We start from the raw sequence: 17,500 nt of genomic DNA, 5'->3' as shown, positions 1-17,500 counted from the left end.
CTCTCCACTACCCCCCCTTCCATTACCTTCTCGTGAAACTCCACCCTACTCTTACCCACTTCCCTCTTCACCTCCTCTCCACCTTTCCTTGTAAATTTCAATAGCTATCCAGTCAAGCTTCTCTTTCTACACGAGCTTTTCTGTGTGTATATACCTCTATGTCTGCCTCTCCATTACACACACGCTTGCTGGTTCAAAAGTAACTCATTTTGGCTTTCCGTCGCGGTAGTGTTAATATTATGCGCAGTCTTCCATTTGGCGTGTCTTCGAAAAATGGCTGGTGGAGGATTCGTGTTTGCGTGCCAGGTATGAGCATGGATAACAGCCTCCCTTTTGATAGTATTTGTAATTGGATCTCAGGACTGGGATGAAAGCCAGTCCTGTCCAATTAGGAGAGAGAGGAGCGGAAGAATTGTGTCTTGTGGTGTACCGTGTGAGTGTGTGTGTGTGTGTGTGTGTGTGTGTGTGTGTGTGTGTGTGTGTGTGTGTGTGTGTGTGTGTGTGTGTGTGTGTGTGTGTGTGTGTGTGTGTGTGTGTGTGTGTGTGTGTGTGTGTGTGTGTGTGTGTTTCATAACCTTTTGCTATGATAATTTTACATAGATCAAACAAAACTAGTGAATGTGCACATGCAGTACATACATATACATATACCACACACACAAACACACAACATAACGTAACATAATGTATAAACGTACATATTGAAAACCAGACAATGTATATTATGTGTACAGAAAAACATACATACATTTACACATCCATCACGCTCTCGTTTGATCTTTCATTTTATCTTACGTATTTTTAGTGTCACGCCAGAAGGACGCAGTGAGGTTCGACATGGCTGTAGCGGTGTAGCGAAAGGAAGAGTGTGAGATATTATCATTAAGGAAGATAGATAAATGAAAATAATAGCTAGAAAAACATATTAATTAAACACTATTTTTCCCCTTTGTCTTTTTAATCCGCTCTATCATGTCAAGCAGCACACCTGAGTTCCACGTGTTCGCTTCATTCAGTGGAAAGAATTTTGGTAATGGGCCGAGAATGCTTTGTGCTGGGGTCTGTTTGCTTGGCTTTCTCTCCTAGTGTCCTCTCTTTAGTTCTCTGCACCAAGGTTCGTGTGGCATTTATATCTCTAACAAATTCATAGGTTGGATATTTAAAACTTTATGGATCAATTGATTCGCTTTCCTTCTTTTGATATTAATCACCTTTTTACGAGAATATTGTCGTTCAGTTCTGTAGGTGATTCTTTTTTCTGCTTTTTTCTTTGAAGTGTGTTTTGGGGATCTGACGCACCACACTATCATTTTTCTATTTTAATCGTTTTTTTTTTTTCTATTCTTCTAGAGTGACGATTTTATCTACTGTTTAAACGACAATCCATTTTTTTCTAAAACCATACGTTTGACTTTTTTCATAAGCATTTATTGTAACGAATGACAATTTTCCTCCTTTTCATTAATCGATTAACAAGCTGTAACAAGAGACAGTTTTGTTTTTTTCTTTATTGGCAGAAATAATCTCTAACAAGTGACATTTCCTTTTCTTTCCTCTATTCGCATTAGTAAGCTGTAGAGGGAAAGCTATAACGGTATATATATAAAGTTATAACGGTGTTCCGTTCAGCTTCATTTGACGTGTGTTATTCAGATACTTGACGTGATGTTCCCTGGAGAAACTTAGAACGATAGAATAGTGCAGCAAGCATCGTGCGTGGGCTGAGACAGAACCGATGAGGGGAAGGGGAAAGAAAAAAAAAATTACGATAACATAATTAAAAAAAAATGAATAAATAAAATGTTGTAGAGTAAAGGATGCATCCTTCTACCTACTTTTATCTACACTTACTGCTAATGTAGATATTACACTTGACTTCCTGTGTAACTAGTATGTATTCTTAATTGCAATAAGAATTTTTTCATGCCCATTTTAGAGATTGCATGACAGTCTCGATCATCCACTGTTATAGTAAATGAAGATTGAGGAATCTCCCATAAAATAGATCATTTATTTGCATAAAGAAAGGAAAAATAGGAATTGTGTTGTGCTTTCTCAGGTCAGGTTGCAGGAGTAACAGAAAATAAAGTAAGGAGTAACAAAAAAAAATAAAGTTAACCAAGAAACTATGTACAGATTCTCGTATCGTTAAAAGTTTTGAAGGGAGAGAGGAAGAAGTAGGAGTAGGAGTAAGAGGAAGAGGAGGAGGAGGAGGAGGAAGGGGGAAGAGGCATTTCTGTTTTCCACTTGTATAGACGCAGAGGGAAAGTCTTCAGTAAATATCCCGCAAGTTAGATAAGAGAAGCGGCGGCGAATTAGGAGACAGTGAAAGATTACGGGTTCATTCTTTTTAAGGGGATCGGAAAAAAAAACACACTAGAAAACTTTAACACTTTACTGGACATTGTTCTGAGGTAAAAGGGACCAAGTAAGGATAAGACAGAAAAGAAAAAGGATACTCTGCTACGCTCCCGTCAAAAAAAAAAAAAAGAAAAACTTATTTCTCTCACAAGGCAAGCAAGTGAGCGTGAAACTGAAAAAGATAAATAAATAATTGCAGATCTTTCCCTTTATAATTATGCTACATTGATTACTATGATATTAAAGGAATGTTTAGAGTGAAAGACATGATATACTGATACTTGTTTGTAGGAAAGGATGTAAATGCTACTCGGGTTGGTAATGTGGCGTAGATGGCGTGAGTTTGCAGTGTTTGGTGTCGATGTAAAGGAATGTTTGATCGATGGCGTGAATAACCTTGGTGTTCTTAAGGCAAGTTGTCCCATAGTGAGAGAGAGAGAGAGAGAGAGAGAGAGAGAGAGAGAGAGAGAGAGAGAGAGAGAATGCTGCATATTCGATGGAACTGCGCGCACGCATGCATACACACACACTCACACACACACACACACACACACACACACACACACACACACACACACACACACACACACACACACACACACACACACACACACACACACACACGGCCTTTCGCACATCATTACCCTTGAATTCTCTCTCTCTCTCTCTCTCTCTCTCTCTCTCTCTCTCTCTCTCTCTCTCTCTCTCTCTCTCTCTCTCTCTCTCTCTCTCTCTCTCTCTGTATGCAATGTTTTCACCTGACAAACGCAACACTCCCTTCATCTCTTAGTACAAAATCAGAATAAATAACAGAAAAACTAGGGTTACATTTCACCCGAACTCCCACCTACAGGACCTTGAAGGGTAAGAAACTCAACTCACACAACTTCATCCGTGCTCCTGTAAATTGTAAGGCCGGGATCGATGCGTCTGTGTTTGGCAAGGAAGGGAAGGTTGAGGTGTGCGACGAGGGAAGGAAAGTAGTAGGCAAAGTCTGTGGATGGGGACGGAGAGGTGAGCGGGATTTATGGTGAAGGTAGGAGGAACCAGGAGAAAAGCACGGATAGGAGGGATCAGCGACACAGGAGGCAAGACGGAGAGGAGAACGAGGTGGAAGAAGGGGAGGAAGGTAGGAGTAGGTTGAATCGTAAAAAGGAGCTATTAAGGAAAAGGAGGGAAGAGGTAAAGGTCTGCTAGGAAGGTAGAAATGTTAAAGGATAAAGAAGGTAAAGGCAGGAGCCAAAGTGTTGAAAAGGAGAAACAAGTAGTCTCTCTCTCTCTCTCTCTCTCTCTCTCTCTCTCTCTCTCTCTCTCTCTCTCTCTCTCTCTCTCTCTCTCTCTCTCTCTCTCTCTCTCTCTCTCTCTCTCTCTCTCTCTCTCTCACACACACACACACACACACACACACACACACACACACACACACACACACACACACACACACACACCTAATAAAAAGAAGTAGAATTTTCATATTATATGGAAAAGAACATAAGGAAGAATGCAGAGATAGAAGGAAATGCAATTAATAAGAACACGTCACCAGGAAAACAAGATTCATTTGTCGTAAACAGATAAAAACAAGAAGCAAGAAGATATAAAACCTATAAATTTATAAAGAAAAGGAACCCATGGCCTAGCTAAGCCTCGTGATGGGTGTGGCTTTACAAGATGAGAAAACCATAGGAGAGACATTCCTTGGCATCGTCATTGTTAGAAAAAAGGAATATATCAGTACTGCATGCCGCCGTGGTACAGTGGAACCATGCGTGCTTTGGGGTCCGAGGGGTCTCCAAGCGCACGGGTTCGAATCCTGTCCACGGTTCGAGTGTAGGTTGGGCTTCCTCACTCAGGGCAACGGTTTCCTAGCGGGTGGGCTTTGAGATAGGAGGTACCCTAAACAGTATCCCCTTTAGCCCATAAATTCCCGTGAAAAGCCCACATGGTATAAAAAAAAAAGTGTTTGAAATATGATGAGATGTTACTTTTTAATCGAGTCAGTAATGCAAGTAACTTCGTGAAATGTCAAGTTGTCAGTCACATTGCAGAAAATTAGATAAAAGTGCGGTGAGTGAGCGGCTGGGAATAATCTCTAAACTTATGACTGTGGAAAATGTCACAGTAAATCTTCTGCTGGTATTCAAAATATGTAGTGACTCATGTCGTGTTGGATTAAAGACTTTGTTTTATTTCATTTACTATTTTGTTATTATTCTGTCCCCTGTTAATAATTATCTCGAGCACCAAAAAAGTCTGAAAACAAAAAAAAAACTATGTGACATTTCAGTACAAATTTACTTTTCTGTATCTGTGTTATGGTTTTGTCTTACATGACGTTGTACATTGTTAATAATTGTTTTGAGATAAAAAGAAAATACCTATGAACTCTCTCTCTCTCTCTCTCTCTCTCTCTCTCTCTCTCTCTCTCTCTCTCTCTCTCTCTCTCTCTCTCTCTCTCTCTCTCATACACACACTCAAAATTCAATGAGAGAGAGAGAGAGAGAGAGAGATCGTCGCTGGCAATATATACATCACTTGTAACTTTTTCCTAACGTTCTTTATCTTGCTGAGGCCTTTATTCAATTATTTATATACGTTGATTATCCATGTCTACTGCGAGTCCTGGAAATAAAAAGCGTTGTTCCCCGAAAGAAACTACTGAGGCGGAAGACCCTTAGTGCCCTTGAGACCATAAGTACCCTGGGGAGGAGGTGGAGGAGGAGGAGAAAGAGGAGGGAGGAGAAGGAGCAGTGAGGTGGAGGGAGGAGTAGAGGACGGCAAAGTGAGTTCCAGGGAGGGATTGAAAACTCTAAGCCAATTATTAGAGACGATGCACTGGGAACAAGAGAGAGAGAGAGAGAGAGAGAGAGAGAGAGAGAGAGAGAGAGAGAGAGAGAGAGAGAGAGAGAGAGAGAGAGAGAGAGAGAGAGAGAGAGAGAGAGAGACTTTCTACTGACACCTTTATTTTGCTCCTTACTTCTTTTACTTTTCAATTCCTTACTAACCAATAAACTTACTCACATATGTACTGTCGGATTTCATTATTTGTTTGGTTATTGACTTAATCGTTCTTAACATCTTCAGTGCCATGACGCATTTCCATATTCATTTTACTTACTATTTGGTGATTTTACACAGCTTCAGAAAATTATGTGGGGATTAAAATAGTGAAGACTGTGGCCATTAATCTTCTGACCTCCATAGATCCTTCCTAATGTAAATAAAATCGTCTAATCATAACCAAACTCGTGGTAAAAACGCATCTCAGTACTGAAGGGGTTAATTCATTCGTATGTACTTTCATGTTAATTCTTTTAGTGGCAAGAGAGAGAGAGAGAGAGAGAGAGAGAGAGAGAGAGAGAGAGAGAGAGAGAGAGAGAGAGAGAGAGAGAGAGAGAGAGAGAGAGACAGACAGACAGACAAGCAGACAGACATAGACAGACAGACAGACAGAGATAATCAGACAGAGAAAGAAAGAGAGACAGAGAGAGAAAGCAACGCCACCACCTTCCTACCAATACCTGTGTTTGGTTTGGTGACAGTGGAGTGACTGCAGCGTGGAAAGGTGGCCTCGTTTCGGAACCTTCAAGTAATGCGGAACAATCAGCTTTTCCATCCTATTTTTAACCCATACGTCTCCTGAGTCCTTGTGATTTTCTTATACGGCCCAATATTCGTGATGCGAGGAGGAGGAGGAGGAGGAGGAGGAGGAGGAGGAGGAAGACAAGAGGACTGGAAGAGGAAGTGACGCGAGAGGATAAGTATTAGGAAGGAAGACAAAGAAGAGAGAGAAAGAAAAGAAAGATAGAGAACGGAGAGAGGATCAAAATTTGGGTATATCGAGAGAGCGTGACTGTGTGTGTGTGTGTGTGTGTGTGTGTGTGTGTGTGTGTGTGTGTGTGTGTGTCTTTCACGATAAGCATGATGGGAGCACTTGTGATAACGAAGAGGAAGAAAAGGAGGAACGAAATGGAAAACACTGAAAAGGACAACAAATCAACGACAGAAAAAAGGAAAGAGAGAGAGAGAGAGAGAGAGAGAGAGAGAGAGACGCTGTTTTGCTCCCTTGTGGCACTATAGCTATTAAGATATGGGGAAGTTATAGGCCCAGAGGGGAGAGAGAGAATGATTTGGATGTGCCGGCTTGGCGTGAGGGAAGAAGAGGAGAGGAAGAAGAGAAGGAAGAGCACCACAGAGACGAAGAAAACTGAGAAAAAGGAGAGAAATTAAATGTAAGAGACAAAAGTGACAAGAGAAAGAAAAATATCAGAGAGAGAGAGAGAGAGAGAGAGATAAGAGGTAAACAGACATGTGGAGAGAGAGAGAGAGAGAGAGAGAGAGAGAGAGAGCGTATACCTGGGTCGTGTTTTTTATCGCCCAGCCTCGTATCGTGTTTAATATTGATATTCCTCGAGACGTGTCAGACCTGGGAGACTCCGAACCCCAACCATCCGAAGCCCCGAATCCCCGAAGTCCCGAAGCCTCAAGACCTGACACTCTGAACCCTCGAGAGCTGGGAATCCGCCATCCATGACCTTTGCTTTTACATAAATAACTAAATAAAATAAAGTTAATTGATAAATGAACATACTGAATTTGAAAACACTGATGGAATATTTACTCCCTAGTTCGAAAAATTGTTCCTGTTATTTTTGTTGTTTTCGTTGTTTTGATTACATTTGTTTACGTTAACATTATGTAGAGTTGTTGCCGTTGTTCCAGTTGTTCTATTTTATTATTGTTCATTTAGTTCTTTTTTTATTTTTTTGTAGGTTATGTTATTCATTTTATTATTCGTACAGTGTTAGTTGTAGTAGCGATTATTATTTTTTTTTTTTTTTTTTTTTTTGTGTTGTTGTTGCTGCTAGCGTTGGTGTTACTGCTGTTGCTACTGTTCTTGTGGTTCCTGTTGTGTTTTATTTTTGTTCTTGTTAATTTGCTTCTTATTTATGAGTATTTGGTATAGTACGTGTGCTGATTGTAGAAGTAGTAGTAGTAATAGTAACAGTAGTAGTTGTAGTAGTAGAAGTAGTGGTAGTAATAGTAGCAGTAGTAGTAGTAGTAGTAGTAGGTAGTGGTAGTAGTAGTAGTAGTAGTAGTAGTAGTAGTAGTAGTGGTAGTGGTAGTAGTAGTAATTGTAATAGTAGTAGTAGTAGTAGTAGTAGCAGTAGTAGAAGTAGTAGTAGTAGTAGTTATTGTTGGTGTTGTTGACATGGCTGTTTCTCTTGGGGAAGGAAAAGCTCCAGTAATTAACTCCCTTCCTCTTTGACTCAGAAAGACGTGTATCTAAATTACCCAGACGTAAATTATTTTAATAATTAAAGAGTAACATACCGACCCTTCACGGGAATTAATAATTCAGTCAATTCGTCAACCGAAAGAGAGAGAGAGAGAGAGAGAGAGAGAGAGAGAGAGAGAGAGAGAGAGTTGAAAAGTCCTTCATCGACCGAATACTAGTAGAAGTGACGTCACTACAGTAGAAGTGACGTCACCAATCCATGTAATAGACAATTATGTGTTGTTTGAAGGTCACTCCTGTTTCACATCTTCTCTTGCACAGCCACGGAATAAGAATTTTGAGAATCTATCCTCGCATACTTCACTGAAGCCTTGGTAAAGTTTCCTGCTTTGCGAGAAATGGTTTCTGAACTTGGCCTCAAATCTTCATACTGCTCGTTCTTTTAACCCGTTCAGTACTAGGACGCTTGTTTACCTTGAGTTTTCTGTACGGTTATATCATTTCATTGACATTAGGAAGTGTCTATGGAGGTCAGAAAATTAATGACCACAGTTTCCCTCACATAAGTTTCTGAAGCTGTATCAAATCACCAAATTGTAAGCAGAATGAATATGGAAACGCGTCATGGTACTGAAGGGGTTAATGTGACTAGTTGTAAGGTGTCTGATTAGTAACACTGGAACAAAAGGAGTGAGATGAGCTTCTTGCATGGATGATATTTTGACTCCCAATCGAATTTGTTAGAGATGAAATGAATCTCAGGGAATATTCTTCTCTTCTCTTCAAAGCATGTAAGGGTTAACAGGCCGGAAGTTTGGTATTTATTTGTATTATTCTGAGCTTCTGTGTCTTACTCCTGACTCTCTCTCTCTCTCTCTCTCTCTGTGTGTGTGTGTGTAATAATAATAATAATAATAATAAACGGTTTATTAATTAGGCAATGTAAAAAAAAATACACTGAAAATGTACAGGGGGGGGGGGCACATTACCACAATGAACTAAAAATGCTTAACCTAACTATGGATAAACTTAACCTAGAAATTTGTGTGTGTGTGTGTGTGTGTGTGTGTGTGTGTGTGTGTGTGTGTGATTAAATGAGTGTGTAAGCATTAACTAACAGATCCACACGTCTCTCTTCGTAATAATTTCCTTCCCGTAATCGCCTGGCTTGAGTGTGTCGGTGGTGGGGTGATGAAACGCTCGCAGAAAGCCGCGTGCCATCACAGTGTAACGTTGTAATGCCTGCCCTGCTACTCCATCACCTCACCGCTACGCCAGCCACCCGCCGATCTCCAGCATTCTCTCATCCCTGGTCTCAGTCAATTTCTAGAAAAGACATCAGGGAACTTTTTAACGCAACCGCATGTATGGGTGTAATTGTTCTTTTTTTTTTTTTTAAGGCAAGAAGGGAAAATGGCCAAGGGTAATAAAAGATATAAAAAAAAAAGGCCCACTTGGATTGCCAGTTCACTTCATGATTAAAATAGAATTAGCCAAAAGTCAGGGAAAAATGTCTTGAAACTTCCCTCATATGTATATGGCGAATATCTCGAAAACACGTCTCTCTCTCTCTCTCTCTCTCTCTCTCTCTCTCTCTCTCTCTCTCTCTCTCTCTCTCTCTCTCTCTCTCTCTCTCTCTCTCTCTCTCTCTCTCTCTCGCAAACTTTACGTCGCAACTCAGTTTTCTTTTCCTCTTCCTTCCCGTTATTCAATTTCCAGTAGGCATAGTATTGGCAACATTGAAATTCATTTTTAACATGCTTCCCTCTCTCGCTATCCACTTTTCACAATACCTTCCAGTATCCAGAATATTAGTATTATATGCTTTCCTACTTTATCTTTCCAACTTTAATAATTCACATACTATATCCCTTCAATTTTCCTTTTTTTTTTTTTTTACCCTTCTCTCCTCCCAGAGCTTCAGACGCAGTTATAGAGCCAGGAGGTAACGTCACATCTCTCTCTCTCTCTCTCTCTCTCTCTCTCTCTCTCTCTCTCTCTCTCTCTCTCTCTCGCATCCACCCAACCAAATGATCGTGGTGGGGCTGGGTTTAGTGGCTACGAGTGATCACATACTAGCTCGCTGGTCGGGCAAACACACCTACCCCACAACATTTGCTTTGCTTCGCATGAATAATTTCCAAAGACACTATTACGAATTATACATTTCATCCCTCCATCCCACCCTTCTTCCATTCCTTTCATCCCTCTTTGTGCTATCCAAACTGCTTCTCACATAAATCTGCGCCTCCCGTTTCTTACCTTCCGTGTGTTGCTTGGAGGAAAGTGTTTGGCGGAGAAGCTGGGAAGGATTGAAAGTGGCAAGAGTCAAGGATGCTTTTGTGGCAGAAGGAAAACACTCTCTTGAAATGGTCGACTAGGGATTTGGTAAAGCTAGGATTAAATGTTGTCGTGTAGGTTTTGAGCTGTGTTAGGAAGACGTACACGAAAATAAAAGGGACGTGCATCAGAAGCTAGAGAAGGAAATTATGTTTTTTACACACGTTTAAAGAAAGAATTTAGTGTTTGCAGAATGACTAGACGAGAAATTGCATCATAAGTGGAGGATTTGGAGTAAAAGGTGGATTTTAAATGTATATATAGACAAGAGATGACGGCGTAAGTGCAAGTTTTTGTCTAGAAAACTTAATAAAAAGTGTCACAGTAGGAGTATGAAGTTGAAGAAAGAAAAAAAAGAGATGGTGATATATGATGCACCGGTGGATGTGTTAGAAGAGGTATATGGAATCACGGTCAGAACTGCTGCAACATGTCATCCTCAGTTTTACGGGATTTGATGTTTTTTTCTATTCAGTCTTAGTTCCTCTTTTATTCTTAGAAACCTTAAAGTGACTATCAGTGCATTAGAGGGCGGCCAGTGTCAGAAGTCTTGTAACATCCCATTCTCAGTTTTTTTTTTTTTTCTTTATGTTTTCCTTCAGTCGTAATTCCTTTTACCTTCTTTGACTCTAAGCTGTCAGATTCTGTAAGTGACCAGCAACACATCAGGGAATTCACGATTAACCCCTTCTGTACCATGACTCATTTTCATATTCATTCTGCTAACTATTTGGTGACTTTATACAGCTTCATAAACTCATGTGGAGAGATGAAAATAGTGAAGACTCTGGCCATTAATCTTCAAGGTTAAAATGCGTCTCAGTATTGAATGGGTTAAGAAGCAATGATTAAAATAGTGGAAAAGACAACACGTGAACTTTTGGCGATGATTCTACCAGAAAAATCAAATGAAGACTACTGAAGTTTTATCATATACGGAATTTTCATTTTGATATAATTGATGTATTGTTCACCTGGATAAACGAAAAGACGGTGAATATCTCTCTCTCTCTCTCTCTCTCTCTCTCTCTCTCTCTCTCTCTCTCTCTCTCTCTCTCTCTCTCTCTCTCTCTCTCTCTCTCTTTTCAACCTAAGGCTTCAGGAGGTAATAAGCTCATGCCGTGTTTACGCTCCACATCGCTGCCTGGGATTCAAAGTGATACTCTTCCTCTTCATCCTTTTGTGAACCGCCAAATGTGTTGTTTCATTCACATCCCAGAGAACACGTTGTGGAGTCTTTATTCATCACGGATTTGCGTTAGAAAATTTCGAAGTCAGGCAGCCAGTAAAGACGGCGTCACACTAGCACTTTTTCCGTCGTCTCAGGCGATTTCCGTCGTCTTTTTACTCTTCCGTCAACTCTTTCCGTCGTCTTGAGTCAGACGGAACGCATCGTTTTCGTCTAGCGCCAATTTTTAGTCAAAATAAGAACTATGGTTTCTAATCAACATTTTTATTAAAAAAAAAATTTCTTGTTAAACGGAAGAATGCTATTATCATGGCATGAAATTTAAATGAGTTGATGAATATATATTTGTGTACATATTTTTTTTTCTTCTAGCCTAGCAATGAAAAGTTCCACAGTTGTTTGTGTACATTTCAGGAGTGCGAATGTGCGATGCTTTTGAATATTTCAAGGCAACTTCCAAGTAGCTGGCCAAGATGAGCAGTGGACAAAACACACTGACGAATTTCTCATAGAGAGTATTAGAGGTCACCGTTGCCTTTGGGATCACAGAACAGCTGATTACATTATAAGGTGCAAAAAAGCCGCGGCTTGCTGGGGTGAATGAGGAGCCATGTTTGTTTACAATCGACAAGCGCGGCAAAGGCGGAAGCAAGCTTGTGTGTGACGGCCACCGTCTGCAAAAGTTGACAGTCGTCAGAAAATTGACGGAAAAAGAAGACGGAAAAGTGCTAGTGTGACGCCGCCTTAAGTGAGTCAAGGTGGTTGGAGATTGAGAAAAAGTACATTTAACGTTATTTTATTATATTTTTTTCGTTAGTGTTAGTTGTCACAATATTGGTGGTGGAAGTGATGTAGTCATTGTGATTTATTTTTTCTTTTGTATATTTATCTATTTGCTACCTTCATGTTCTTTCATAATCAGGCAGATATCTATATTTTGATACTGTCTCTTATTTCACCTGCTTCTCAGCGTTCCACCTATTATCTGTAGCTCAAATATCACCCACCTCTTACTTTCCTCCTCCTCTCTCAACGCGTTACAGGAGGAGAACTCGCAACCGGGGCGTCTGGTTCTGAAGCAGGTTGGGTTCAATACTTCTGGGCAGTACAGGTGTGAGGTGTCGGCGGAGGGTCCCGACTTCAATACGGTGACTGGGCGAGGGAGTCTCCTAGTAATTGGTAAGTAATGGATGCTGATCTTAGAGATAATGGAAAGCTAGCTGGGTGGTAGAGCACACCAAGTAGAAGGCAAGTGAAGGATTTATTACCTGCAAGTAGCATAAGAGTATAGACCTTGTACATAGGAACTAAACTATTTGTCATTCAGATAGGTTAGCGGTGTAATGGTTGACTACCTTGAAATAAATTAAATGAATTTCCTAATGAAGGTTTGGAGAGTTTGAACAGTTGTTGGATAGTATATATATATATATATATATATATATATATATATATATATATATATATATATATATATATATATATATATATATATATATATATATTCCAATCACTTACCTGGGTTTTTCACCAGTTTTTATAGTAATTAAGGCTTTTGTAATACATATTTTTCCATAATGCTACAGCTGCAAGGTAATAGATTTCGAACTAGTTAATTTTCTTGTTATTATTTTTAGTACACAGAGGAGCTGTTATAGCGGATCGTTCAACCCCCATTTCTTCGTAGTCTACACTGCTGCCATTTATTATTTTTTCAAATACTAAAATTAAATGCTCCAAAGAAAGAGTAAGGAATGAACGCCTCCATACCGGATGCTAACACTATTGCCTAACTTCTGGTCTTTCCATTGTTTCACATTCGTGATGGAGAAACCTAGTGTTATTCAGTGCCGCTTTACCTCACTTCCTTCACTTATCCACATGACACAATTTCCCAGATAACTCCTCCCCTCCTCTAGTGACACTCAAGTTACTCCCTCCTCTACATCTTATGCCTTTACTAAAAATCACAATTCTGAAATTCCACGTATGGAGTATTGTTCCCATGCACATAAGGGGAGGTTCAATTAACACAGCCCATCTAAACTGGATGATGTCAAAAACTTTTCGTCTCATCGACAGGCTGTCTTGATCCTCTCTCCCATCGTTGCACTGCTGCATCTCTCACTATACTGTCATTATTTCCATGGGTAATATTTTTCCTAATGAATTAATTGTATGCCTTCGCATCTCGTACGGTCTCTCTTCACAAGATTCTGTATTTATTCTTATACTTATTTTGTCCTCTTTTACTAATGCAAGAGAATATTCACTCCTTAATGCCGTTTACTGGTTAACTGAAACTTTCTTCCTCTAGTGTTTTTTTCTACCCACAACTCGAATTATTTCAAGAAAGGAGTATCAAGACACTTCAAAAGCTACGCAAATGGGCTTTTCTCTCGGAGATTCTTCTCGTTTCTTTTTGGGGAACGGTTTTATGAGCACTATTCTTTTTAACGCTTTCTTTTTCTTTTTTATACTTGATTGCTCTCCGCGTTATATGCAGAAAATCAGACGCACCGTTCTTTAGGGAATAATAGACCGTTCATCATCAGAATTATATGGAGATCTGCTACCTCAGCTTCTTTTGAATTAGACCAGATTATTTTGCCCATAGGTAGACATAAACTTAACCTGACCCTTGGGCGGCTTTATTTTTACAATGTACAGTAATGGTTCTAATTTATTTTCCTGCCCTGTGTTCATGGATCAGCGGATGATGCCTTCCAGATATCTGAATCATTCTCGCCCCGGTTCATTGTGTCTCAACATAGTTAACCTTTCCGCTGTTACACTATGATTTCCCCTTCAAGGCCAACAACTTTCTGAGGAAATATTTCTCAGTTAATCTCTCTCTCTCTCTCTCTCTCTCTCTCTCTCTCTCTCTCTCTCTCTCTCTCTCTCTCTCTCTCTCTCTCTCTCTCTCTCTCTCTCTCTCTCTCTCTCTCTCTCTCTCTCTCTCTCTCTCTCTCTCTCTCTCTCTCTCTCTCTCTCTCTCTCTCTCTCTCTCTCTCTCTCTCTCTCTCTCTCTCTCTCTCTCTCTCTCTCTCTCTCTCTCATCTTTCAATTATTTTACTTGTGCTACGCTCCTGTCACTGCTCTGCTCCTCCTTCTACCCACTAGGATGTGGAGGTTTAAAGGTCGCCCACATTATTACATCAAAGGTTTGGTTCGTAGAATAATACCTCCCTTGCGAACTTATCACTGTTGGATTACACAGGAGGAACAGAATCTTAATGTCTCTTGGGGTATCTGCTGGAGTACTCTAATAATGAGATACTCGTGAATGTAAACAACAGGAGAGAATAGAAGGACGTTCCTCCCAGTTCTTTTCTTCCGCCAACAACGTGTATACAAGAAAGTGCTGAAGGAAGTTTCAGAGTCACACGTTTTCGTTTACTAGGTAAGCAACAAAACCACTTCAGATTTACTCAGGTGTTTACCGACTACCAATATCAGGAGCGTTTTATTCGAGAGCTTAGGAAAAGACTAGTGTTTTGTGATTTGTACAATAGAAAACAATTATATAGAAATTTTTTTATAAGGAAATGAAATATAGAAGCATACTAGATACGACAGCTGTTAGTGCTTGAGGGAATAGACTATATGTGAGTCGACGCATTCGTACCTAACTGAAGATTATGAAAAATTATCTACATAATGTACACACACTTCCTGAAATACAAACTTGGTGGATTGTTCTAAATGTATATCTTTATTTCACAGAATGTTACGTATATAGTTGTGTGTGTGTGTGTGTGTGTGTGTGTGTGTGTGTGTGTGTGTGTGTGTGTGTGTGTGTGTGTGTGTGTGTGTGTGTGTGTGTGTGTTCTTGTATCTTGTCCTTCCTTGTCGCCCTGCTTTATGTACTTACTTCATTCACCCATTCATTTTTCATATCTTCAATGTCAGACAGTTGCAAGTGAAAGTAAAATGTAAGCCTCTGTTACCTAATTGTTTAATAACATGCAAGGAAAATCTGTTTTCAAGTAGCTTGTTTCATTTAGCTTTTTTTTACAGATTTTCTTTTTTCTATAAGTTGTTTGTTTGTTCTCCAGCTATTTCATACTGGTATTAAGAAGGCCTCTAGCATTATTTTTTTTTCATGAAACATTTTGCAGTACAAGTTACTCTCTCTCTCTCTCTCTCTCTCTCTCTCTCTCTCTCTCTCTCTCTCTCTCTCTCTCTCAGCTTACTTCATCTTGGTTTCTTTGTCTTATTTTTACTCTTTCAATTAGTCTGGATCTGCATGTCCTTGTTATGTGTCCTCTTGTTTGGCTTATTAGCTGAGCTTCTTTACTTGCACACAACTTTATTTATCTTATGTGACGTATTCAATGCCACAGTTTCTAGCTCTTTCTTGCCTCTTTTTCATTGCCTTGCTTCAAAAGTTATCGTGTTTTTTCAGTTAGCTTTTCCTTCATCTTTATTTTTCTCTTACCTGGTTTTCTCTCTTTTTGTGAAATGAGAACCATAAAGGTCTTGCTGTTCTTTGTGATTGTAAGTATAAGAAAAATAAGTGTCCATTAATACTGCATTGAAATCTTACCATCGTCCCTTCTTGAAGCTGTCAGCAGCGGTGCACGAGACGTCTGCATTCCATCCTTTCGAGAAATATCGTATTTTTCTTTATTTCTTGCAAAAATGTTCCTTTCTGTTGTAATGTTTTATGAGTGTTTTGTTGCGTCTCGTGCAAAGTTGTATATGTTCTTTGGCAGCCTGTCGTCGTCCATTCGCAATTAGACGATTGGACTTTAGTGGTTGGCCTCTCTGTATTATTGTTGTTAAAATTACCTCAAATTATCCATGTTTCTTCATTATTTCTTCAAATAACGAGGCACTGGAATAACAGTGTACAACCTGGTGTTGATGATGATAATGGTGGTAGGGATAGTGATGAAAGATGCTTACAGAGTCCCTGAAGGCAGCCATTCTCTCTTTTGCCCCCAGAACCGCCCACCTCTGGTCCTGTCATCACTGGAGGCAAGTCGAGATACCACGTGAATGACACCGTGGACCTCGTGTGCACATCCAGCCCATCCCGCCCTCCAACCCACTTGTCCTGGCGCATCAACGGCAGGCCGGTGAGATGCTGCTGCCGATACTTTTGATTTCCTTTATCTTTCTTTGATGCATTAGTTATTACTTTATTTCATTTCTATCGCAAAATATTTTTTTTCTTTGTGATACACCAACTTTTCTTTATGTATATATGTTTTTTTTTTCCGGGGTGATGGATTGACACAAGCTTTCCTTCTTCTGACGCAGGCGCCGCAGAATATAATCTCGAGAGAGAGGCCCTACATGTCCAAGGATGGCCTCCTGACACAGATCTCTCGGTTGGTTTTCGTGGCGCGCCCTTACCATTTCCAAAGAGGCGTGCTGAGGGTGAAGTGTGTGGCGGAGATCGGCGCGGAGAGACTGACGCACCACACCACCATTCCGGAGACCTTCAGGGCTTGGGAAAGGTCCTTCCAGGGTGCGTCCTTATTACAAAGAAAGAGAGACACACAGATTTTCATGAAATAATGCAATCAAATTTTGTTCTGCTTCAATCGTAGTTGGATCTCCAACAACATTTTTCTCAGCTTCATTTTGTTTTGCGCGTTCTTCTATCTTATTCCTCCACCCGGATTACAATTTTCTTACAAAACGTGTCAATGGATATAGTATCAGGAGATCCGAAGAGCTGAAACTGAAGGATAAGACAAAACAAAGTGGAAGTGAATGTAAAAGGTGACTCATCTAGCCAAGGTAGCACCTCTCGCCGTTCTTTGACATCTTCATAAGTTAAAGTGACTTTTTTGACGACTCGCTTGCATATATATATATATATATATATATATATATATATATATATATATATATATATATATATATATATATATATATTTTTTTTTTTTTTTTTTTTTTTTTAATTATTATTATTATTTGCACGTTTCTACTATCATTGCAATTTATCAGCACGTGTCATAATCTCAGTTCAATTTCCGTCACGTTGCACCTGCCTTTACTCTTATTGCAACACATTGTCGCTTGACAACATATTCTGCCTCTGCTATGTCGCAACTTACATAAGCTTGTCAGTGTTTGATTCAGTACAACTGTATTTCTTTCTTTACCTCGTGTTATATTTTCTTCTATCATTATATCATATATGTCTTTGTAATTCATTTCACACTCTCTCTCTCTCTCTCTCTCTCTCTCTCTCTCTCTCTCTCTCTCTCTCTCTCTCTCTCTCTCTCTCTCTCTCTCTCTCTCTCTCTCTCTCTCTCTCTCTCTCTCTCTCTCTCTCTCTCTCTCTCTCTCTCTCTCTCTCTCTCTCTCTCTCTCTCTCGTGTCATTGCAACTCACAACTATTTCACATAAAA

General features: G+C 39.8%; 1 protein-coding gene across 5 annotated transcripts in view; it reads left to right on the top strand.

The window, feature by feature from the left end:
* The window catches only part of LOC123513014, a 363,536-nt gene that overhangs the window by 335,797 nt on the left and 10,239 nt on the right, over positions 1 to 17,500 (top strand). For all 5 annotated transcript variants that reach the window (XM_045269820.1, XM_045269819.1, XM_045269822.1 and 2 more), the window contains 3 exons: positions 12,173 to 12,308; positions 16,080 to 16,213; positions 16,398 to 16,608. In XM_045269820.1, coding sequence (XP_045125755.1) covers positions 12,173 to 12,308; positions 16,080 to 16,213; positions 16,398 to 16,608 — 481 coding nt within the window. The remainder of the gene's footprint in view (positions 1 to 12,172; positions 12,309 to 16,079; positions 16,214 to 16,397; positions 16,609 to 17,500) is intronic.

Source organism: Portunus trituberculatus, chromosome 35, assembly GCF_017591435.1.
Source record: "Portunus trituberculatus isolate SZX2019 chromosome 35, ASM1759143v1, whole genome shotgun sequence".
NCBI lineage: Eukaryota > Metazoa > Arthropoda > Malacostraca > Decapoda > Portunidae > Portunus > Portunus trituberculatus.
Note: the sequence above shows the minus strand (reverse complement) of the source record. Positions and strands in the feature narration are given on the sequence as shown.